We start from the raw sequence: 22,734 nt of genomic DNA, 5'->3' as shown, positions 1-22,734 counted from the left end.
AGGGACAATGAGCGGGTTGTTCTGACGGTACATCCGATATAATCTCTGGCTGGCCTTCAGAGCGGATCTACACAACAATGATCACCTTTGGGGCTGAGGATCTAAAAACTTCTTCATGCTTGATTTAAACTTAATTAGACAATTTGCTGTTGGCTATCTGAGGTCACCTTGGGTTATACTACTAATTATAGGCGAACAGAAGCCAATCATAATAATTACAGAGGCATTTAGAGTGAAATTGGTCCACAGAACTAGGCCAAATGACCAGTCCAAAGCTTCAGTGCTCTTGCTCATCGAAGTTGACCTCATTCTTCAGTGACGACACCAAGTAATGAAACACGAAGCTGTGCAATTACTAATAAATAAATCCCATTGCTGACACAGATGTGCAAATGCATACACACAGCTTGTCTATGCCTTATAGAGACGTACTGCTAATAAAATAGGACTTAGCACAGATAAATATGAACCTATTGGCACCATGCTGCCTAACACCAGGTGTGGGCTAGAGGGGTATAAAGGCCCCCAGGAATGATGGATGGTGCTCCATTTAATACTATTGGGATGAGTTGGGGAGTTGGGGAGGGATAAGGTGGGGTGGTGATCATCCAACATCCTGACCTCACTAACGCTCTTGTCCTCACAGCAGTGCTCTCTTGCAGAATCTAATAGAAAGCCTTCTGCCCTGGACAGTAGAGACAGTTTCTCCAATAAAACCAGGATCAACTTTTTTTTAATACCCTTGATTTTGGAGTATTGGTGTCCCAATACTTTTGTCCTTATCGTATATATTGAGGAGTGCCAAATACACAGCTCATCTTGACTATATTTCCTAGACGAACCCAACCAGTGTTCTTCTGACTGTGTTCTTCTAACCCACATTACTACTGACCACTGACTACTGCAGTAATAGCATGTTTAATTGTGTTTATTCAAATATACAAGATATTATGTGGTGTTTTACAGGCAAAAAGACACTCGCTGCTGTTTTCCACTGTACGTGGAACTTACATATATTGGGCACTAGCCATAATGATAGAGCAAGTACTAATGGAAAATGTTGATTATAAAAAAAATAAAGTAAATCATAAAAAAAAACATACACACAGGAACACTTCATTTGTTTCTCACGTGCCTTTGGCTACGTCCTATTGTGTAATCCAGCCTTGTGTTTGTTATCTTATTGCCACATCATACTCAGCAGCTTTTGGCCCAAGCTGGGAACGGCAAATCCTATTTGACAGCACAGCTATTATGAGGGGAGGCTCAGGACCCTCGTACAAAGAAAGTCTTGTTTGGCCAACACTGTGCTTGGCTGTATGATTAGGCAAAGTTAGCTGGGATATAACATGTGAATGGAGGACCTGAGTATATATAAAAAGCCCCAGATCTCAGCAGAACCTCGGGCTCCAGTCAGGAACACAATACACACGGACCTACGTACACCTGCTGGTTTTATCACAGAGGTCGACTGCGCAAGGAGGAACAATGGTCAGCCGGTGAGTGTCATATGCAATAGACTCTACACTACCAACAGTGCATGTGGATGATTTGCCATGAGCGTTATTGCTCACACGAGTGATTTGTGCCGGATTGGAGGCTGCTGCGGTCCTAAGCAATGGCTGATGCCAGTCATCTTAGTTGAAAATGCAATGTTTTAGCTAAAGCATCTCACCACAGTGTGAGCATGTGCTGTTTGAGGCTTGAGTTGTTACAGGATCTCATTGTATCTCATTCAGCATTTGATATCTTCTGAAATCAGCCCCATGCTGATGCTCATAACCTGAGTGTATGCCATCTGGGGGTACCACACATTGATTTTTTGCTACCGTCTTGTTGTATTTGATGTAGACAGACCTGTTAACTCATTATTATTTAAGAAATGTAGAATAATAAGCAGAATTGAGAGTCAATCAGTCTGTACAATCAAAAAATGTGCCGAAAAGGGTTCCATGGAGTGAAGCCATTTGAAGAACATAAGTATGAACTGAAGGTCCAGATGTTTGCTGGGTTTGCAGTGACAATCTGGACCATACACTTCTGTTCCTCTAATAGTTTGAGATACACTCTCTCAAAAAATATCAGTGAATGAGTTTTTGTAAACCTTTTTTTATATTTTCTGAACTTTAAATAACCCCCACACAACATAAAAGGTTCTAGATAAGTTATTTCTTTAGAACAGCATATATATAAGCCAAGAATTAACAGTCGTGCTTCTTATTCAGAGTGTAAGGCTGGTCCATGGAGGCTATATCAAATATTAAATACTTGTTTCTTTTAGTTTCGAACATCCCGCTGGAGACTACAAGAAGATCTTTGAAACTGTGGAGGAGCTGAATGAGCCTCTCCCAGCCACAGTCACCGGTATGGTACTCATTCTCCAGTTCCTGTGATGTGTGTTTGTCTAAAATAATGCAGTTGTTCAGATTATTCTAGAAATGTCATTTTATTTTATATTAATAAACTAGAACGTGGCTCGTAGTGATGTTTCAGCTTCCATTTGGGTCTTTGCTTCTCCGTAGGCCGCATCCCCTCTTTTATCAGGGGAAGTCTCCTTCGGCTGGGCCCTGGTCTCTTCGAGGTCGGATCTGAACCCTTCTACCATCTCTTCGATGGCCAAGCCCTGATGCACAAGTTCGATTTCAGTAATGGCCAGGTCACCTATTTCCGCAAGTAGGTTTACAATCTTCATGCAGTGACTGAATTCTGCTAAATATACAGCTGTTCAGCCACAAATACACATTTAAGCATAATATATATAGAATATATATTTTATATGTGTGTATATATATATATATATATATATATATATATATATATATATATATATATATATATAACTATCAAATCTAAATGACAACATATTAAAAAGCCTGATAGTAAATGAAATTGTGTGATTTCTCAGTCCATACACTATATGGACAAAAGTTTTGGGACACCTACACATTACACCACCAAGACATTTTATGACATTCTAAACCCATAGGCATTCATATGGAGTTGGTCCCTCTTTGTTTTGCAGCTCTGCAGTTATAGGAGGCACTCGGCCCTGACCCCCCGCTCTGTAACTTTACATGGTCTGACAATGGTCTGGCAATGGGACTGAACAAAACACACAAACTCAATGATTATGTGAGAATGTGTGTCCCAATACTTTTGTCCATACAGCGTTTGGAACCAAGGCTGAAACATCTGTAGTCTCACACCATTGCTTCCTCAACCCTTAAAACCCCAGTGAAACTTTAGAGTGGACCTGAAGCGTAGATTACACGTTCCTGTGTTAATGCTTGGAACGTGAGAACAACTGAGAACGAACAGGATTTGGTAAATCTGATTTAAGCAGACTGCGCATGGAAGGTGGAGTAATAGCCAAATCTTGTAGCTTTCATAAGAGCCGTCACATGTCCCTTAGCTGGCCAGAAGAGTGGCTGAGCCTGAACAACTAGAATTCATGGTCATTCTTCAGGCACAGTGAATTTTCACACGCCAGGCTGCTGTTATTAGGCTTTGCATTGTGTCTCATCATCAGGACATATTGACTTCCATGAATTTCATTGATGAAAGCGTCATATCTTCTCTTCATTCATGACCAAAAGATAGTTACTATGAAAGGGAGAACTTTGTTGATTGAGCTCAGTTGAACTGGTCCTCAAAGCGTACAGACTGATGGACTACACAATGAGTCTTGGTGTGGATAAATCATCCGTGTCACACCATAGCTTTGATCCATCCAGAGCCGGCCCAAGGTACAGTCGAGTTACAACGCCACCAGGGGGCCCGCAACAGCACTATGATATCATGCTAAAAAATTGAATAATTGAATAATAAAGCAAAATTGTATTACACAGATAAAAGCAATTTTTACATTAATTAACTTTTATAGTTGGCTCACCAACACTAGCTTCATCAATTCCTGCGGTTGGCTGCTGCCACTGTTGGGCAAATGCAGATATGCACTGCTTGGGTAGTCAATAAAGGCCCCATAAAGGCTTGGGCCGGCCCTGGGTCCACCAGTTTGTGTGTGACGGGGTGGTTATACATTTTTTCCACCATAATAAAGAATTTTCTGTCTCATCCCTCTCTCAGGTTCATCAAAACAGATGCCTATGTGCGTGCCATCACAGAAAAGCGTGTCGTGATCACTGAATTTGGAACCTGTGCTTATCCAGACCCTTGCAAGAACATCTTCTCCAGGTTTTTTGCCTTCACTTCTTTCTCTACTGTGCCTAAAACCTGATTTAGCCATTTCATTAATGTTCACATACAGATTCTGGGTTGTACCTTTAGTGTGTGTGTGTGTGTGTGTGTGTGTGTGTGTGTGTGTGTGTGTGTGTGTGTGTGTTTTGGGCAGGTTCTTCTCTTACTTCAAAGGTGTTGAGGTAACAGATAACTGCCTGGTGAATGTTTACCCCATTGGAGAAGACTTCTATGCTGTCACAGAGACCAACTACATTACTAAAGTGAATACAGACACTCTGGAGACTCTGAAAAAGGTAATGAAATATAATAATAATAATAATAATAATAATAATAATAAATAATAAAAGTATTGGGACACCTACAGGAGCTTTTATGGCATCCCATTCTAAACCCATAGGCATTCATATAGAATTGGTCCCCCTTTGCAGCTCTGAGCTCAGCACTCGGCCCTGACCCCCCTCTGTAACTTTACATGGTCTGACAGACACTCTGTGGCTGAGCTGCTCTCTGTGGTTCCTCTTAAATGCTTCCACTTTTCAATAATAATAATAATACCACTCACAGCTAATGGAGGAAGATCTAGGAAGGAGGAAATTTCACCAGCTGACTTGTTGTTGGTGGTGCAGCGGTGTCTCCTATTACATACAGAACCACGCTGGAGTTCAGTGAGCTCCTTAGAACCTCCCATTCTTTCACTGATGTGTGTAAGAAAGGCTGACTGCAGGGCTAGGGGCTTGATTTTCTACACCTGTGGCAACGGGACTGAATGAAACGTCTAAATTTAATGATTAAGAGGTGTGTCCCAATACTTTGGTCCATATAGTGTATATTGTCGCTAGTCTTTTTTCATTTTTTGCGGTGTAATTAAAATAGGTCTTTTTGTAGTATCGGTGTGTGTGTGTGTGTGTGTATGTGTGTGTGTGTGGGGGGGTCATTTCCTTGCATTCCCCTGCAAACTAAGCCCTGGCCCTGGAAGCGCTGAGAAGATCCTCTAACCCAGTTCCTTTGTTATGTGCTCTCCTCCTAAAAAGGTGGACATGTGCGACTATGTGAACATTAATGGAGTAACAGCGCACCCTCAAATTGAAAGAGATGGCACCGTTTACAACATTGGAAACTGCATGGGCAAGGGAGCCACTCTGGCTTACAACATCGTCAAAATCCCACCAACCCAGAAAGGTAACTGATGTTTCAGACTGAGCTGAGGTTTAATTCTGCACATCTACTATTAATCATGTCAGAAATGGATTTACCGACGTCCTACGACGTCAAGAATGTCAGATATGTTCCTAATGACACTGATAGTTGATGTAATAGCTGAGCTCTGCTGGTTAAGTTTAATGGAAATAATAATAAAAAAAAAAGCTTTGTGGCTTGATGTGTAACCTCAAACTCAGGCCCACACCTTAAACATCATCTCTCCAAGGGTTCAGATATGGACAAATGTGGTTTTCCCCTCAGATAAGTCAGACCCCATTGAGAAATCCAAGGTTGTGGTCCAGTTCCCCAGTGCTGAGAGGTTCAAACCATCCTATGTACACAGGTCAGCAGCCAAGATGTACTTTCTACTTCAGTGCTTACTTCCAATTCCTATGCAATCAACTTAATTGTTGGGTTGGACCAGTGGTTCCCTAACCTGGTCCTGGAGATCCTCTGTTTTGCACAGTTTTAGGCTTTACTTCGCACCCAACACACCTGATCCAGCTGATTCGCTAATGACCAAGCCCTTGCTGAGTCAAAGGAGGGTTCCTCCAGGACCAGGGTTACAGGAACCACTATTGTAGACTACATATCAGTGCCAGAACGAACAGGTGCACATACAAAAAAAAGCCCTAACAACGCATATCCTGTCCATCCATGTCGTTCTATCCAGCTTTGGGATGACAGAGAACTACTTTGTGTTCGTGGAGACACCCGTCAAAATCAACCTGCTGAAGTTCTTGGGAGCCTGGGCTATTCGGGGATCCAACTACATGGACTGCTTTGAATCTGACGAGGAGAAAGGAGTAAGGGAAATTGCACAATGTAACCATAGAGATGATGTGAAACACGCCGTAGGACTTTACACTATCACTTTAATCATCTATCAAGCATAAAGTGTCTCCACACAACCCCACATTGTACAAACTGCTTCGTAGAGTCATGTCTAATATGTGTTTCTTTCTCATATTAACCATAACAGACATGGATCCACATTGCTAAGAAGGACCCAGGGGAGTACATTGACTACAAATTCAGGGCAGCTGCAATGGGCCTTTTCCACCATATCAATGCCTATGAAGACTCAGGTTTCATCGTTTTCGATCTGTGCTCCTGGAAAGGGTAAACAAATCAAACCAGCCTAACTCAAAAATACCTCACATCACAATTACCTTCAGGACATTTGCTGGGGTGTAAGCAGCCCTGCTTGTTAGAGCAACTGAATTAGGTTGTGTTCAGACGATGGAACAGTACCTAGGAGCCAATGGATCTCATAGATGGTGGTAATTAGACCACAGCTGGTCTACTACACAGTATGTCCAAAGGTTTGTGGACACCCCTTTTAATGAATGCATTCAGCTACTTTAAGTTGCACCCATTGCTGGGACTCTGAGTGCCACTATGACACTATGACTATGACTGCTGGTTCGAGTGCCATCAGCAGCCAGATCCAGACAGAGCACAACTTGCCTTGCCCTCTCTCCGGTTGGGTACATGTCTCTCTCTCTCTCTCTCTCTTCCCACGGGCGTCTGCTAGAGCTGGATACCCGGGCACTTTCTAGATGGGGTATAAAGCCCCCAGCCTTTATCTGTGGAGCAGTGGAACTGTGTTCTCTGGAATGATGGATGCTGGTGCTCCATCTAATACTTTTGGGATGAGTTGAGAAGTTTGGGTGGTGATCATTCAACATCCTGACCTCACTGACAATCTTGTCACTGAATGCAATCAAATCCTCATAGCAGTGAGGATCTAAAATCTAGAAGAAAGCATTTCATGGACAGTAAAGAAAGTTACTCCAACAAAAGCAGGATCGACTCTTTTCATTTCAGAAGAAACAATGAATGAGCAGTTGTCCCAATACTTTTGTCCATATAGTGTATGTTTTTAGGGAGTTTTAAGGAGATGTAAGAAATGTGTGTCCAAATGTGTGTAAACCACCCAATGGTTTAATGAGTCTTCTTGTTCGCTCCACAGATTCGAGTTTGTGTACAACTACCTGTGGCTGGCGAACCTCCGTGAGAACTGGGAGGAGGTGAAGAAGCACGCCATGATCGCCCCTCAGCCAGAAGTGAGGAGGTTTGTGCTCCCACTGGACCCCTACAGGGTAGGCCACCATTCATTCATTTTTCAGAGAGGTCATCATCCACATAACTACTGTACCTGTAACAGATTTGTCTTTAAGCACAGTATCCTTCCTTTCCTTCCCACTGTCTCTCAGGAGGAGCAAGGAAAGAACCTGATCTCTCTGCCCTACACCACGGCCACGGCTACCATGCGTGAGGATGGGACCATCTGGCTGGAGCCTGAGGTGCTCTTCTCTGGCCCTCGGCAAGGTGAGCGTCCGGTTAAGAGCAGAGAATCTTTACAGATTTCTGACACTGAGCATTTCAGCGTAGTGCAGTATTGCATTATTTAGATGCTTTCAGCTTCCACACATTTAGAATAAGGGAATTAATGAATCGCTCAGTGAATGAACTGTATGGAAAGTCACTTTTTCTACACCCTTAAAAATGGTTCTTCAAGGATTATTTATGGGTTCTAGATACCCGTGAACCCTCAAAGAATTTGAACGCAATGGACGAAGTGGTTCTTTACCAGATTTAAGGTGTCTTTCACTATAATGGAAAGTCTGTTGTACAGTACCAGTCAAAAGTTTGGTCACACATTTGATCCAAATGCTTGGGTGGTATCCACCTGGTATCCACCGTAGTTAGAATGTCATGGCTGGGGGGGGTTTCAACTGAAAGGTGCTGATTTGGTCATACAGGCAATTAAGCTTATTTATTGGTAAATGTGTGTGTATTATTTGTACATTAACATACTGTAGCTGCATGGTTTAAGCGGTATTTACACCCTGGTGCACACACACGATCCTATTGCTTAGGCCTTCTCGAAACCCCCCCCAGCCATGATATCCTCACTACGATGGATACCCGTGTCCCCAGTGTCATCGTTTTTAGAAAACAGTGGCTCAGTGGCTCAGCAGTCTAATGCACCACTGCTACGGCTCAGAAGTATATAGTACATAATTGCTTTACCTGGCTTTTTACCTTCTTTCATCAACCTCTACAGCTTTCGAGTTCCCTCAGATCAACTACAAAATGAACAACGGAAAGAACTACACCTACGCCTATGCGCTCGGCCTTAACCACTTCATCCCTGACAGGGTGAGTATTTGGGCTGTGATTGGACGGTGAAAGCAATCAGACTGTCCCGTCTTTGCATTCCAGTGTTAATGTGTGTGTGTGTGTGTGTCTATTTGGTTACAGATTTGCAAGCTGAATGTGAGAACTAAGGAGACTTGGGTGTGGCAGGAGCCAGACTCATACCCCTCAGAGCCTCTGTTCGTACAGAACCCTGAGGGGGTTGATGAGGATGATGGTAAGTCAAGCTACGAGCTGGGCTTACAAACACGGCCTTGGAGTAAATTACACCATCAAAAAGGATTCCGCATTGATCATCTTCACCTCTTTCAGACTAGGAGGCGTAGAGTGCTATAGAGCAGTACTGTTAAAGGAATATTTGGTATAGTTTAAAGCTATGTGTCTTAGCAGTGTTAGAGTGTGTTTTTGGCATTTAACCTCTAGAACCCTAGGTTTACTATTCAGTTATCAATCCCATTGCAGAAGCCATTATTATTTGTTTTGTAAGCTATTTAGGTTAGCTTATTTTGTGGGAGTCCCACAGGGTTCTATTTTAGGGCCCATTGAAGTTATTGTTAATTATGACAGTAATGACGTTATGAATGAACGCCTGAGTGAACGACTGATAAATGGGTCTACATGGACTATATTTTATATAGTTAAAAGCTATTTGACTTAGCAGTGAGTGTGTTTTTGCCATTTAACCTCTGGAACCCTAGGTTTACTATTCAGTTATCAATCCCATTGCAGAAGCCATTATTATTTGTTTTGTAAGCTATTTAGGTTAGCTTATTTTGTGGGAGTCCCACAGGGTTCTATTTTAGGGCCCAATGAAGTTATTGTTAATTATGATAGTAATGATGTTATGAATGAACGCCTGAGTGAACGACCGATAAATGGGTCTACATGGACTTTATTTGGTATAGTTTATAGCTATTTAACTTAGCAGTGAGTGTGTTTTTGCCATTTAACCTCTGGAATCCTAGATTTACTATTCAGTTATCAATCCCATTGCAGAAGCCAGTATTATTTTCTTTTCGCAAGCCATTTAGGTTAGCTTATTTTGTAGGAGTCCCACAGGGTTCTATTTTAGGGCCCAATGAAGTTATTGTTAATTATGACAGTAATGTAGTTATGAGACTAAAGGACTGAAGGCCTATACACAATGTGTAAGGGGTTAAACACTATATAATATTAGAATAAACACAAAGAAAGTCAGTAGCCTGAATATACTGCTGGTCGGTAAATGCATTGATATGCTAGTTATAAGAGCACAGGTATGGGTGCTGATTTCACTGAACAGACACTGTATGGATCTGTTGCCAGTACTACGATCAATGAATTCTCACCAAACCTTCTCATTCTCAGGTGTCTTGTTGACGATTGTGGTGTGTCCCGGAGCCCAGAGACCAACATACTGCCTGATCTTGAATGCTAAAGACCTGTCTGAGATCGCCAGGGCCGAGGTGGACATCCTGTCGCCCGTCACTTTCCATGGCATGTACAAGCCATAGAGTAGTCAGGATCCACCAAGCGTTCCAGAGCCGTACCACCTGCACCAGCACCTCTCCAGGATGAAACCGTGTTAGGAAAACCATGAAGCAGCACACTCCTGATCATTCATTTCCTCATTGTTTTTGTTTTTGAATGTTCAATGTCGTGTCTTTGAGAGTATCATTAAGTGATGCATGAACGAACCCTGTTGTATAGATCAAAAAATAACTACCGGTGACTTTCCGTGACCTTTATTCTTTATTTCTTCTCCTTATGGACACATAATATATAATATTCTGCCATAATTTAACATGTCCGTCTTATTTCTGCTTCAGCTCAGGTCTTAGAAAAGGTCTGTCAAGAAATGGATTTTGCTTGTAACACCATATTTAAAGTAGAGCAGCATTGAGACTCATTAAAGTTGTTTAAACCACTTCACTTTTTTTATGTTTATTTTAATAAGCAGCTCACTGTGTCATAAATCCATCATACATCTTAACCATACATCTTAAAAAAGGATGTCATTAAAACCTGAGAAGTGTATTGGTGTGACATGGCTCTTCAGACATTTCCTTCAAGCTACATCAAAGGAGATGTAAGAAAAAAAAATGATAGGATTTCATGATCTACACCCAAACAATTATATATTTGCTGAACGGCACAGAGAAAGGAGAGGAATTACCATTAAGCCATTTTAGAGAGCAAGGCCAATTGCGCTTTCTCTGACTCCGGCTGCTGATGGCAAGCAGCATGACCCTGGAGTTGATCCAGCAATCCTCGGACCATAGTGAAGGCGTCTTAGAGCACTGGACCACTCAGAGCCTCTGAATGACAGAAACTAGACAATAAAATGTGCCTCTACTTTACCCTGAAAAAAAGCATGCGTGACCGCTCGGTTGAGTTGCCCAGTTAGGGTATAAATAATTGGACGCTAACATTAGCACAGAAAAAAACACTGCACCAACTTCTTTGCCAGACTGAATTGTGGGTTTTACTTTCAGATATATCAGGTATATTTCAGGCATATCTCTTAAGCTATTTACTATATACTACAGCTATCCACTGTAGTTAGGATGTGGTGGGTGGAGGGGTTTTAAATAGGTCTAAGTTGTAGGTTAAACTGAAAGGAGCTGACTTGGTCATAAAGGCTATTAAGGCTATTTACTGGTCTCGCTTAGTGAGTGAATGCGTATGTATTAATGTTCATTAACATTAACTGTAGCTGCAGGGTTTGAGAGGTATTTCCATCCACACACACACACACACACACACACACACACACACACAGCCAGTCCTTTAAATAAGGACTACCCCCAGCCATGACATGCTAACTACCCATGTGTCCCCAGTGTCCACGAAAATGAACCCTAGCATTTGGGTATGAAAAGTTGATAAATGAGGATCCAGGAACACAATTTTACCAATTAATATTTTTTTTGCTGATGTATTTTATAGTATGATTGCTAAAAGGTTGAGCTAGAGAGACAGACTTATCATTTACAGCACAGAAAAGCTCATGACTGGTTTGTGTGGGCTGGATAAGGAGGGATGTAAACACAGCATACCATATGGAATTAGGACACAAGCAGATCAAACTGCCACATGCTTTCAGTGCTCTACCCAGTTTTGATGTATTGGCACGCTCTTGAGTAAAAACCACAAGCTGAAAAAAATCAATATCATCTAACAGCCTTGTCCTGTAGCTTCTTGCGAATATCTCGAAGCACTTCACATATTAAGGATTTTCAACAAGTCACTTTAAGTCCAGCAGCTGTGGTGCTGGGACTCTTAGTACAGGACAACCATATTTACCATTTGTGTTGGCCTCCGCCTTTAACCCATCCATGCAGTAAACACACACACACACACACACACTAGTGAGCAAACACACACAGAGGGCAGTGAGAACACATGCCCGGAGCAGTGGGCAGTCATCGCTGCAGCAGCCAGGGAGCAGAGAGGGTAAAGGGCCTTGCTTGGGGCCCCAACAGTGGCAGCTTGCAGAGTCCGGGTATCGCACCTACAAGTCCCCTATGTTCTAACTGCTGAGCCACCACTGCCCCAGCAGATCAGACTGGCAGATAAACTGCTTTTAAAGAATATCACAGATGACTAGATCGGAGTAGATCGAGTATCGTGGTCTCCACACTGACTTCTGTTTTTAGTATTATCTAAGCTTAGAGGGATCATCTGGATTCAGCCGATAGAAACTAGCTAAGAGTAAACAGTCAACAGTGAAGATCTTTTGCAAGTCGCTCTGGAGAAGAGCATCTGCTTAATGCCTTAAATGTAAATGTAATGTGTCCATATTTCATGATAAATGATAATGTTCCAAAATGAAGAAAAGCTTTTTACACTGACGTCCATTGAAAGGTTTTAATGGGTCAAGCATGTTAATCCAGTTAGATGTAGTTGCCACATCTCCATTTACATAAATGCTTGGATGTATTAGAATCACTACTGGCATCAGCAAATATGTGCATAAACAAATGAAAAAAAGGTCAATGTCAAGCCAGAATTGCCATACCAGGGTATTCCTGAGCAGAAACGCACTGGAAACCTCCATCACAGGCCTTATTGAACCTCTTAGTCATTATTAAAGTCCACTGCAAAAATGACAGAAGCAAAGCCAAGTTCAATAGTCTGCATTTTTATTGATCATGGCTCAGGCTACCATGGGAACAGTATCAGTCTGGAATAAAGACTTTCATTCAACTAATGAAGAATGTAACAGAAGACTGGATATTGGTAGTCTGTGGAACAATCATGGATTTAAAGTACTGCTCTAGAAAGTATTTTAGAGGTACTCAGGGCATTTGGATCATTCCAGATGCAAAAGAGCTACATAATCTGCTCTATTTGCATTTGGGAGAACATGAAAACCGTCAAACTCATCAGAGCTATTGAAAGAATTATTTGCACAGGAAAAGAAAAAAGAACCGGTGCGAGGTTATACATAAATACCTTATTCTTAGAATTAACGTGTAAAGTGCAAATCTCTACGTTTAGAATATACTATTTTTGTGTGCAAGCGTTTTCTAATGAAATTTGAGACAGGTGGCTATTTGGTTCAAACCCACCCCCCGCCTCCTCCTCCCCCCTCCCCCTCCCCATGCACAATTGAGCCCTTTTGGAATTGGTCAACACCAGTAAGGTTTCTCTGCCTTCAGAAATACGGATTGAGAAGTCACCACCGGCAGGAATTTTCATGTAGAGCCAAGGAAAGTGCAAGGATGCGTTGGCCCTGTTGGGTCCATTGTACAGTGTTTCAAGTTCATACCTAGATTATAGTTACAGTTTTGCTGCAGGTAGGATCTCTACTTTGTTGTGGATTCTGAATTCTGAATGGAAAAAAGTAACTTTGCCTTAAAAGACGCTGTAACTGGAGTTCAGGGGTGTACAATGATCCATCAGGGAGGTGGAAATACAGCCGGTACACAATCAATGCATTGTTTTAGAAGACCAGGGTCATGCTCACTCAGAGATTTGAAGAATTAGAATGGAGGACAGACTAAAAACATGGGCAGAACTTACTAGAGCAGCTAAATGGATATGAGTTAGTGACCAACTCTGCAACCAATCAATGGAAATGCAAGCTTGAGCATATGTGAAAAATCCTAGACTGGTAAAGAATAAAGAATTGAAGACTGGCTCTTCATGAGAGGCTCTCAAATTGGTCCTCAGGGACCCTCCAGACCATTCCACAATTTTCCTTCATCCTAATGGGTTCCTGGAGACTGGTTTGAGATCCATAAGTCCAAAAAGTCTTCTCAACACTCAGAGACCCTCTATGATGCACCCCAGACAAATAATTAGTCACATAAGGTGGTAGTACCTTCAGGCTATTGCAGATGGTGTTGCATGAGGATCATTGGGCAATAAATACCTACAGGGTGTATGACTGCATTTATAGATCGAGAAGAGTACAGTACAGTGCAGTGAGTGTCTCGTTGGATGTGTGGAAAATGGGTCACAAAGTAGATACAGTTAATGATAGGCAAAAATGAGTGACTGCATTTGGGTGTGCCAAAGGCCATAGTGTGAAGGAAGTGGGTGAATCTGCAGGTGTATTGAAGTGGACGGTCATACTGGTCTACCAGCAGTGGCAGAAATCCCAGCCTATGACCATATGCTTCAGTACACCTGCAGATTCGGCTAATTTCCTGCTTTCACACTGTGGTCTTTGGCACGCCCAAATGCAATCACTCCCTTTTTCCAATTATTAACTTTATCTACTTTGCAACCCATTTCTATACATCCAACAAGACACTCACTGCACTGTACCACCTCTCATTCTATGAATCCTGTTTTACACCCCATGCAACGCCACCTGGAGGAGCCTGAAATTACTACCAACGCAAGGTGACTGATGAATGTTTTGTACTGGGAGCTTCTATAACTGCATGTAAGGAAAGCTCATTTCCGACTTAAAGCTAATTCAGCAACCACGACTACACTCAATCTGCTTTGGTAGAAATCCTCTTACAATAAAAGATCAGTGAACACTTTCCCACACTGCATTTTACACTAATTCTACCAAATATGTAAAGCCGTTTAGGGAAGGTGGTCCTATAACTGTGAAGCAATATGTACTCTATGCATCTTACTCTCACACTATCAACAGGAAATATATATGCATATGGTAAGAAATGGTTGGGGTACTGGCTTGTAACACCATCTGCAAGTTGGAGATAATTGTACACCCCTGAGCAAAAATGCATTCCTCTGGTCAACCTTCGCAGCTGAACGAGCAGCTGTCCGTCACACAGCTCCCCACAATTAGCTAAGATTAAAGGAACAGGGGCAGTGAGTAACAATGAGATATGATCACCTACAAAGTCTGTGTTTTTTTGAGCGCAACTGCTCATAAAGAAAAAAAAAACTGGCAAAACAGTCAAGGCTGGCTTGGCTGATACTAGCAACACAACAGCTAATAAGTGCTTAAGACCATGACCTTTCACTGACATACTAGCCCAGGGGTCTTCAATCTGGTCCTCCAGGATCCCCAGTCAACCAACAAGGTGGCCAAATGCTCTGCAACGTTGATTACTGGGCTGGTCAGCAGTGTGGAAGAAGAAGCTTCTGACTGGGGATCTTCAGAGACTGGACTGAACACCTACCTCCATTGGAAAACACCAATAAAGTACAGATCAGCTCTCATCAGAAGAGCTGCAAGAACTCTTCTATCTTCTTCTTGTTCTTCAGGAAGGCCTTGACTTGTTCCTTGTTGGATGGATCTTGTTGCGGAGGGCCGGGGAGGAGGGGTAGGGTTATCTATAAAGCGCAGTTCCGTGTCGTCAGGTCAGTTGGTCTCGTAGGTGGAGAGGAGTGCAGCATCCACTGGTTCCATGCAGGAAGGGCAGGTGAAAGAGCGCATGAGCCAGTCGTCTATGCAGTCCATATGGTAAATGTGCATGCAGGGGAGGAATCGGATGGGGTCCCCGTATACAAAGTCCATCATACAAATCACACACCTGAGGAAGAGGAGCAAACAGGATGAGCCAGCGTCTATAAACTCTTTCCAGCCTCTCGTAACTTTTAGACGACTACTACTGCTCCTACTATGAGAGGTTTAGCGGTAAGAAGGGTAATATGACTAAAAAAATGTAAGAGAAATGGTGATATGATGAAAACCTCAACGAAGTATAATGCTAAAATATCAGTATTTCTGGGTAACACAGCATTGTAACGCTGCGCGTACACCGCAAGCGAGAAAATCTCTTAGTGTCACCCCAACAGCAGGCCCCCAGCACCCACGCAGGCGGCATGTTTGACTGACTTGTGCCATCAAGCAATCCACGTTTTAAGCAAACAGCTACCAGCATAAACAAACAGAGTCTCCCATAACATTAAAAAATCAACCAATGAACAGGCATGTGTACACGGCCCGCAAAGCTGTGGCGATTCTGTTTTTACAGAGGGCCAAGTTTTCTGTCAAAGCTGCACCAAAGTGGACCTAGAAAAAATGATAAAATATTATATACAATATAAAATGTAGGTAATGGGTCTTTTAAAACACAAGAACGGGCCTTTGGTTTGCTTGGTCTTGCTCAAAGGGTGTAGAAAGGCTCTTCTTGTCTATGCAATCAAAGGAATGCTGCTATCCAGGAGTATAAACAGTCTCACATAACGCTAAATATAAAATTCAACCGCTGAACTGGTATGTGTACACAGCCTGCAAAGCTGTGGCGATTCTGTTTTCATGGATTCAGTGCATTTTTGTACATGATTTACAAACAGAGCTGCTGATGATTCACGCTGAACACTTCACACACTGTTTGACTTTTAATACGCAAGTGTGAATGCGTTCATCCTGCTTAACCACTGGGTAAATCACACAAAGTCTGAACATAATGTATAAAGTACACATTTATTTCCCGGGTTTTGGCGTCTTTAGTGGCATTTTTTTTTATTATTTTAATAATAATTATTCATTATTATTTTAACCAGTATGTTGACTAGGGTGTCAGTGAGTAGCTGCAGCCCATAGCCACAAAAAAAAAAAACAGCATGGCACCTGCGAGGACACAGTACACTGTACTCACTCTCTGATCTTCTTCTCTGAGCCATCTTTGCCGCCGTCAAACACCCCTCTAGGCAGGTGCTGAATGAGGCCGATGCGCTGAGCGATGCGAATCTGCTCCTCCTCAGTCAGCTGGTTGGCCAGACATGTTTGGCTGGGTGTGGGATGGTACACGGGCATGCGTACCTGCTCCTACAGAACACACACACAACCAGCAAGCACACTCAAAAAGCAGCTTAGACCTGAACTAGCTAATACACAAGCAGCGGGAGAGCCAAACGGGAAGGTGATGCCAGGTACGCTGTGCAAAAACCTCAGTAGAGCCACAGAATGTTCACTGATTGGTGAAATTGTAAATAATCAAACCCCTTAATCACAAACATAACAGTACCTCTTAGGACTGTGTTGATTATCGGACATTTTAATCTTTTTGTTTTTGGTTAAAAATCGGTGGGTCAGGTTTGATCATTTAAACAATAAATATTTCATAATTAAAAAGCCATTAAAATTGCAAAAAGTAGTAAAGCTCATTAAAAGGTCTCTATTGGGGAAAACTGCATTACTGCATACTTTTCTGATGTCACAAGAATCAGCTCATTTACATATACCCGCCTATTCAGCCTACCACAGTCTAGCTACTCTCACTTATGCTGCAAAGCTCAGAGTGCTTTTTAAAAAAAATTAAGCTTAATACAGGACAGGACAGGACAGGACAATCAGAACAGGGCTTATCCAACTGACAGAAACAAATTGTTCAACCCTAAGGGATAAATACAGGTGGGAAACGAGGTGGGAAAAAATAAATTTGGGCTGTTTTTGGTACAAAGCTGCCTTAAAAGTGGACCTTAAAAAATAAATACAGAATAATTTATACATCTAAAATGTAGGTAATGGGTCTCGTAATATCCAAGGATGGATCTTTGGTTTGTTAGGTCATCGTCAAAGGATGCAGAAAGGCTTTTCTCTATAAAACCAGAGGAATGCAGCTCTACGAAGTGTTCAATTCTTATAAAATGTTATATGATGAGAAGGTTCAACACATGACCCACATAATAAAAGTATGATTAATAATTATTTGTTATTAATAATTATTGTGTTCTCCAATGCTGAAATTGCGAATGCTTTATTTACTTTTATACAAAACATACACAATGTCACAATGATCACTAAAGCCAGGGTTTCCTTTTACTGATTTTAGCCCCGACTGTCAGTCTGGCTGAGTCAGCTGGAGAGAGAATCGAGTAAGGTTAGTGTGTGCAGGGCGTTTTAGACCAGTCTGAGTATACTGAACATGCTACATTCTGGCAACAAAATTAACTGGATCGTATATCGGATAATTAGGCCGATCCACGGGACCAATCCATTCACTAAATTCCTGCACCGGTGGTATTCCGGGCTTCAAACCTCAGGATCTGAGGAACCTACAGACATGATACACATAACCTCGCAAACAGCAAGACTTGCCCTGATGAGAGCAAATATGCCCCTTTCTAACATTACTTTCATATGGTTTCAACTTAGCAAATGGTCATCTTACCCCTTTGTCTCTATGGTGATTACTCTACGTCTGCCAACCTGAACCTGGTCACTCTCCTTCTTTGTCTGTTTGACTGCCAACTATACGGTAATACAATGAACCCTCTGGAAAGTGCTGATAGTCACCCACCTTTGCAGAGAGTAGAGACCTTCCTCCTTTGTTGTGTGATGACCATTAACACCCCCCCCCCATGTTGATATTCCAAGTACCCTCACCTTCATCCCCCACATACCCCTCCTCAAAATCCCTCTTCATCATCATCATCATCATTTCCCCTCCCACAGTTCCCAATGTATATAAGGTCCTCCCGGATTATCTGGATTCGATTAGACTGGATCAGACTGGCCTGGAATGGACTGGACATGGTCTGACTAGACTAGACTGTCTTTGATCAACTAAGCTGTGCCCATGTATGATTATTTTTATGTCTACACGTGAATACACTCCAACGCTAAAGATCCTGTCTCCTGACTCCTGAGTCTGCCTCCTGTATGCCAGATTTCTAACACTAACTAAAATCTAGTGTTGCACAGATACCGATACTGGCACTTACACACTGTACAGGTATCACAGTCTGGCAATAAACAGACCATATGTCCATGTCGAGTTTTTTTTGGTTCTGAAACCAAAAGTTGAGTTTCAGCAGTTTGTTTAAAGTTACACAGAGACGAGTATCTGAATGTGAAACCGCTGAAACTTTCTGGCTAAAGCTCTGAAATGTGAATTTTGACAGTTCTGCCCGTTCTGCCTGTAATCCAGCTCTGAAAAACAGCTAAAATCCACACACAGCGCCTTCAGCAGTCGGCTCTGTTTACCCAAGAGCAGGGAGGAGGGCGAGCGAGGTTGTGGGGTCTCTCACACACACATGCAGGCAGGCAGGCAGACACAGCCCAACACTGATTCGAGTCCCAGAAGAATCTGAAATCCACACATTGCAAGATTTTTTCCAAATATCAGAAAATTCCTAATTTAAATCCCCTGTCGTCGATTTTAGAGCCACAGCTTTTCTGTTTCTGCCATTTTTCTACACATCCTTCACATCGTAAACACTCCACTTTCTTTATTTTCTAGTATTATTACTATATTCTAGTAACTGCACTACTAGCCTTCTGCTGCACCTGCACTACCTTGTAACACAGCTGCTGCCTTATGTATACATATTATGGGCCCTATGCTCAGCGCTATCTTACACCCCACCAACAGTCTATTTTCACGGCTTCCGCCTGCGTAGCTTAAATAGCAGCGCTGCTTGGGAATATAGCTACGCTGATGGGCACGGTGGTCTCATAATGAGGAGTGTTCAGGTCAATTTCTGGCGTACTGCTGTGTATCTCGGCAGCGGAAAACACAGGAGGAGCTCCACTGACTGAACACAACCTAGGCAGACGTGAACAGTCAGACGTTCTTGCTATCTTGGCAGTGAATTGTCAACACAGGCGTGTGCAGCCCATCGCGCCCAACTGCGACATTGAACTACCAATCCACCAAAGTCAGACCGCACCTGGCTCTTAAAGGGAATGGCGAGTGACATATTGATTGGTTTATTAGTGCATGTTACGCCCAAAAACACACCCATGATAATGTACAAAGGTTTATAGACACATGCTCCTCCAGAGCTGCTCTTACCATCAAGGATAATACTAGGAAGTTTGTTTTCCTGTGCTGTAGCAACAGCCTCTACCCTTCTGCGAAGGCCTTACATTAGATTTTGGAACACTGCTGTGAGGATTTGACAGCATTTGGCCACAAGAGCATTAGTGAGGTCAGGTACTGCTAATGGATGATCAGTAAAGATCAAAAATGCCACTCAAACTCATCCCAGAGGTGCTGGGAGGTGCTTGTATCCCTCTATCTAATGGATGGCATTGAGCAGAGTGACTTTACATGTTTCCATAGCACACACACACACACACACACACACACAGACATACATTATATATATATATATATATATATAAATAAATGGGAGCTCCATATATGGGACCCTCTTGTTTATGTATATTTTGTATATTCCTGAATATTTAGCTCTGTGTATTACAGCTATTTTGCTGTAGAATAATTACCTAAGGCCTACCACAGGCATTTCATATGATGACACATGCTGTGCAATGATAAATAACCCTTGACTTGACCTTGTTGAGGTGGCATTTACCACCAGAAGCAAGTTCACAATATAGCGGACAACACAGAAGATCTTCATAAGATGAACAGATACTCCTGGACCCACAAAATCCTTTTATTTGTTGTAACACCAGGTTAAAAAGCATTGAAAAAGGATTGAAAAAGCTTAGGATGACGAAACCTGCTGGTGTTTACTCACAAACAGCTAGTTAGCTGGGCCTCCTTCTTCAGTTAGCTTACATGGCAGCACCTATTCTGGAAAGCTTAATGCAAAATCCAAGTTCATTTTCAGCTCAGGAGCATCCTAAACATGTGCCATGACCAACCGCTGAAGGACACAACCAAGAAGGACAATCTAACAGACAGTAAAGTCTTGTGTAGCTTTGGGACGAACCCAGCTTTTACTGGTAGCTGGTTTCAGATGGTTCAAGCTGGTCTCAGATTGTCATGGTGGTTGAAATGATGGCCATCCAGGCTAAATCAAGCCATATGCTGGTAAGCTAGTTGGCAAACCTGCTAGTAAACCAGCTATTGACCAGTATTGAGTAGCTATATTGCATTTATATCATCCACCATGGCAACACTGGTCAAGCTGGTCGACCAGCATGATCAAGCGTTGTCATACTGGTTGTTTAGTATGTAGATCAGTTAAACCATCAAACCCAAACAAAAACATACCCTATACTGGTCGAGGGCTACGCTGGTTAAACTGGTAAACCAGCTCTTCACCAGTATTAAATGGCCATATTGATGATGATATTTAGATCGTCCATTGTGGTAACGCTGGTAAAGCTGGTCAACCAGCATAATCAAGCTGTCATACTGGTTGTTTATCATGCTTGTAGACCAGCTAAACCATCAAACCCAAACAAATACATTCCCTATACTGGTCGAGGGCTAAACTGGTAAAGCTGGTAAACCAGCTCTTCACCAGTATTAAATGGCCGTAACACTGGTCAACAGGCCTACCAGCTTGGTCATGATGGTCATGCTGGTCGACCAGCATAATCAAGCTGTCATACTGGTTGTTTATCATGCTTGTTGACCAGCTGAACCATCAAACCCAAACAAATACATACCCTATACTGGTCGAGGGCTAAACTGGTTAAGCAGATCTTCTCCAGTATTAAATGACCATACTGCATTTAGATCATCCATCGTGGTAAACCTGGTCGACAAGCATGGTCAAGCTTTGTCATACTGGTTGTTTATCATGCTTGTTGACCAGCTAAACCATCAAACCCAAACAAATACATTCCCTATACTGGTTGAGGGCTACATTGGTTAAGCTGGTAAACCAGCTCTTCACCAGTATTAAATGGCCGTAACGCTGGTCAACTGGTCTACCAGCTTGGTCATGATGGTCATGCTGGTTGACCAGCATGATCAAGCTTGGTCATACTGGTTGTTTATCATGCTTGCAGACCAGCAAACCAAAACAAAAACATACTGGTCAAGGGCTAAACTGGTTAAACTGGTAAACCGGCTCTTCTCCAGTATTAAATGGCCGTAACGCTGGTCAACTGGTCTACCAGCTTGGTCATGATGGTCATGCTGGTCGACCAGCATAATCAAGCTGTCATACTGGTTGTTTATCATGCTTGTAGACCAGTTAAACCATCAAACCCAAACAAATACATTCCCTATACTGGTCAAGGGCTAAACTGGTTAAACTGGTTAAGCTGGTTAAACTGGTCAACCAGCTCGACCTACCCAGGCTGATGTTTCAGAGGCATCCTCAGCCTACACAGACCTGTAGTGCTAATGTTTACCGACCTCATAGGGTGGAGGAGGCTCTAGATCTGGGTCTGTCCCGTCCCCATAGCTCGCCCTGTCCGACTGGGACTCGTGGAGAAGAGAGATGTCGTCGGATGTCGGCGATTTGAGACAGTTCCCCATGTTTACTTCAGCAGAGAACGATTAGCTAGAACCTTAGCCAGCCAGCTAGCTGCCCTTTCTCTGTCACTGCTGTCAGCTCCCTGACAGCTTCACCAGGGAACCGGTCTGTGAATTATCTAGAACCCGAATACGTTGCGTCTTTATGCCTCTACGCTCATGTCAGTGCCTGTAGACTATGTTTAACACCTAGCTATTTAACCATCGTAGCTAGCTAGCTAACAGCACACTAGCATGCTAAGGCAGATTATTTGACGAACTGTCACGCAGCGACCCGGCTGTATCGATCAGTTAGGATCAATCCTATCTAATCAAGCCCACTTTCCAATCTAGAGGCGTTTTAGTATCGATTAAGTGCGCGCTGATGATGTCCCAGCTAATCTGCCCGCCTTTGTTTCCCTGCTATCCGGATAGCATGTTGCTAGCAGACAACAGCAACACGTCACAGTGTTGTTCTGTGACGCAACAAAGGACGAGGGCGAGGAGGGAGGAGTTGTTCGGTGATTGGTCGCCTTTGCTGACGACGTCACCCGTGCGGCTTGTGTTTGCACACGTGGAGCTGGAGATGGAGCTACACGGTCTTGGTACACTAGCTATGTGTCCAAATGTTTGTGGACAC

At 42.7% G+C, this 22,734-nt stretch overlaps 2 protein-coding genes across 2 annotated transcripts; one reads left to right on the top strand and one right to left on the bottom strand.

Annotated features, from left to right (window-relative positions):
* Positions 1-1,488: 1,488 nt before the first annotated feature.
* On the top strand, positions 1,489-10,058 carry rpe65a (retinoid isomerohydrolase RPE65 a). The gene is made up of 14 exons (XM_072688731.1): positions 1,489-1,499; positions 2,282-2,364; positions 2,523-2,673; positions 4,087-4,194; positions 4,352-4,493; positions 5,232-5,379; positions 5,662-5,743; positions 6,074-6,206; positions 6,383-6,522; positions 7,376-7,505; positions 7,620-7,734; positions 8,474-8,568; positions 8,671-8,782; positions 9,913-10,058. Exons 1-14 carry the CDS (start codon positions 1,489-1,491, stop codon positions 10,056-10,058), a joined length of 1,596 nt encoding a protein of 531 aa, XP_072544832.1.
* Positions 10,059-14,311: 4,253 nt separating this feature from the next.
* LOC140561974 (RING finger protein 11-like) lies at positions 14,312-22,530 on the bottom strand. The gene is made up of 3 exons (XM_072687284.1): positions 21,996-22,530; positions 16,584-16,753; positions 14,312-15,512 (listed from the first exon to the last, which is right to left on the bottom strand). Exons 1-3 carry the CDS (start codon positions 22,116-22,118, stop codon positions 15,341-15,343), a joined length of 465 nt encoding a protein of 154 aa, XP_072543385.1. The 5' UTR covers positions 22,119-22,530; the 3' UTR covers positions 14,312-15,340.
* Positions 22,531-22,734: the final 204 nt, after the last annotated feature.

The sequence above is a fragment of the Salminus brasiliensis genome, chromosome 9 (assembly GCF_030463535.1).
Source record: "Salminus brasiliensis chromosome 9, fSalBra1.hap2, whole genome shotgun sequence".
Classification (NCBI taxonomy): domain Eukaryota; kingdom Metazoa; phylum Chordata; class Actinopteri; order Characiformes; family Bryconidae; genus Salminus; species Salminus brasiliensis.
Note: the sequence above shows the minus strand (reverse complement) of the source record. Positions and strands in the feature narration are given on the sequence as shown.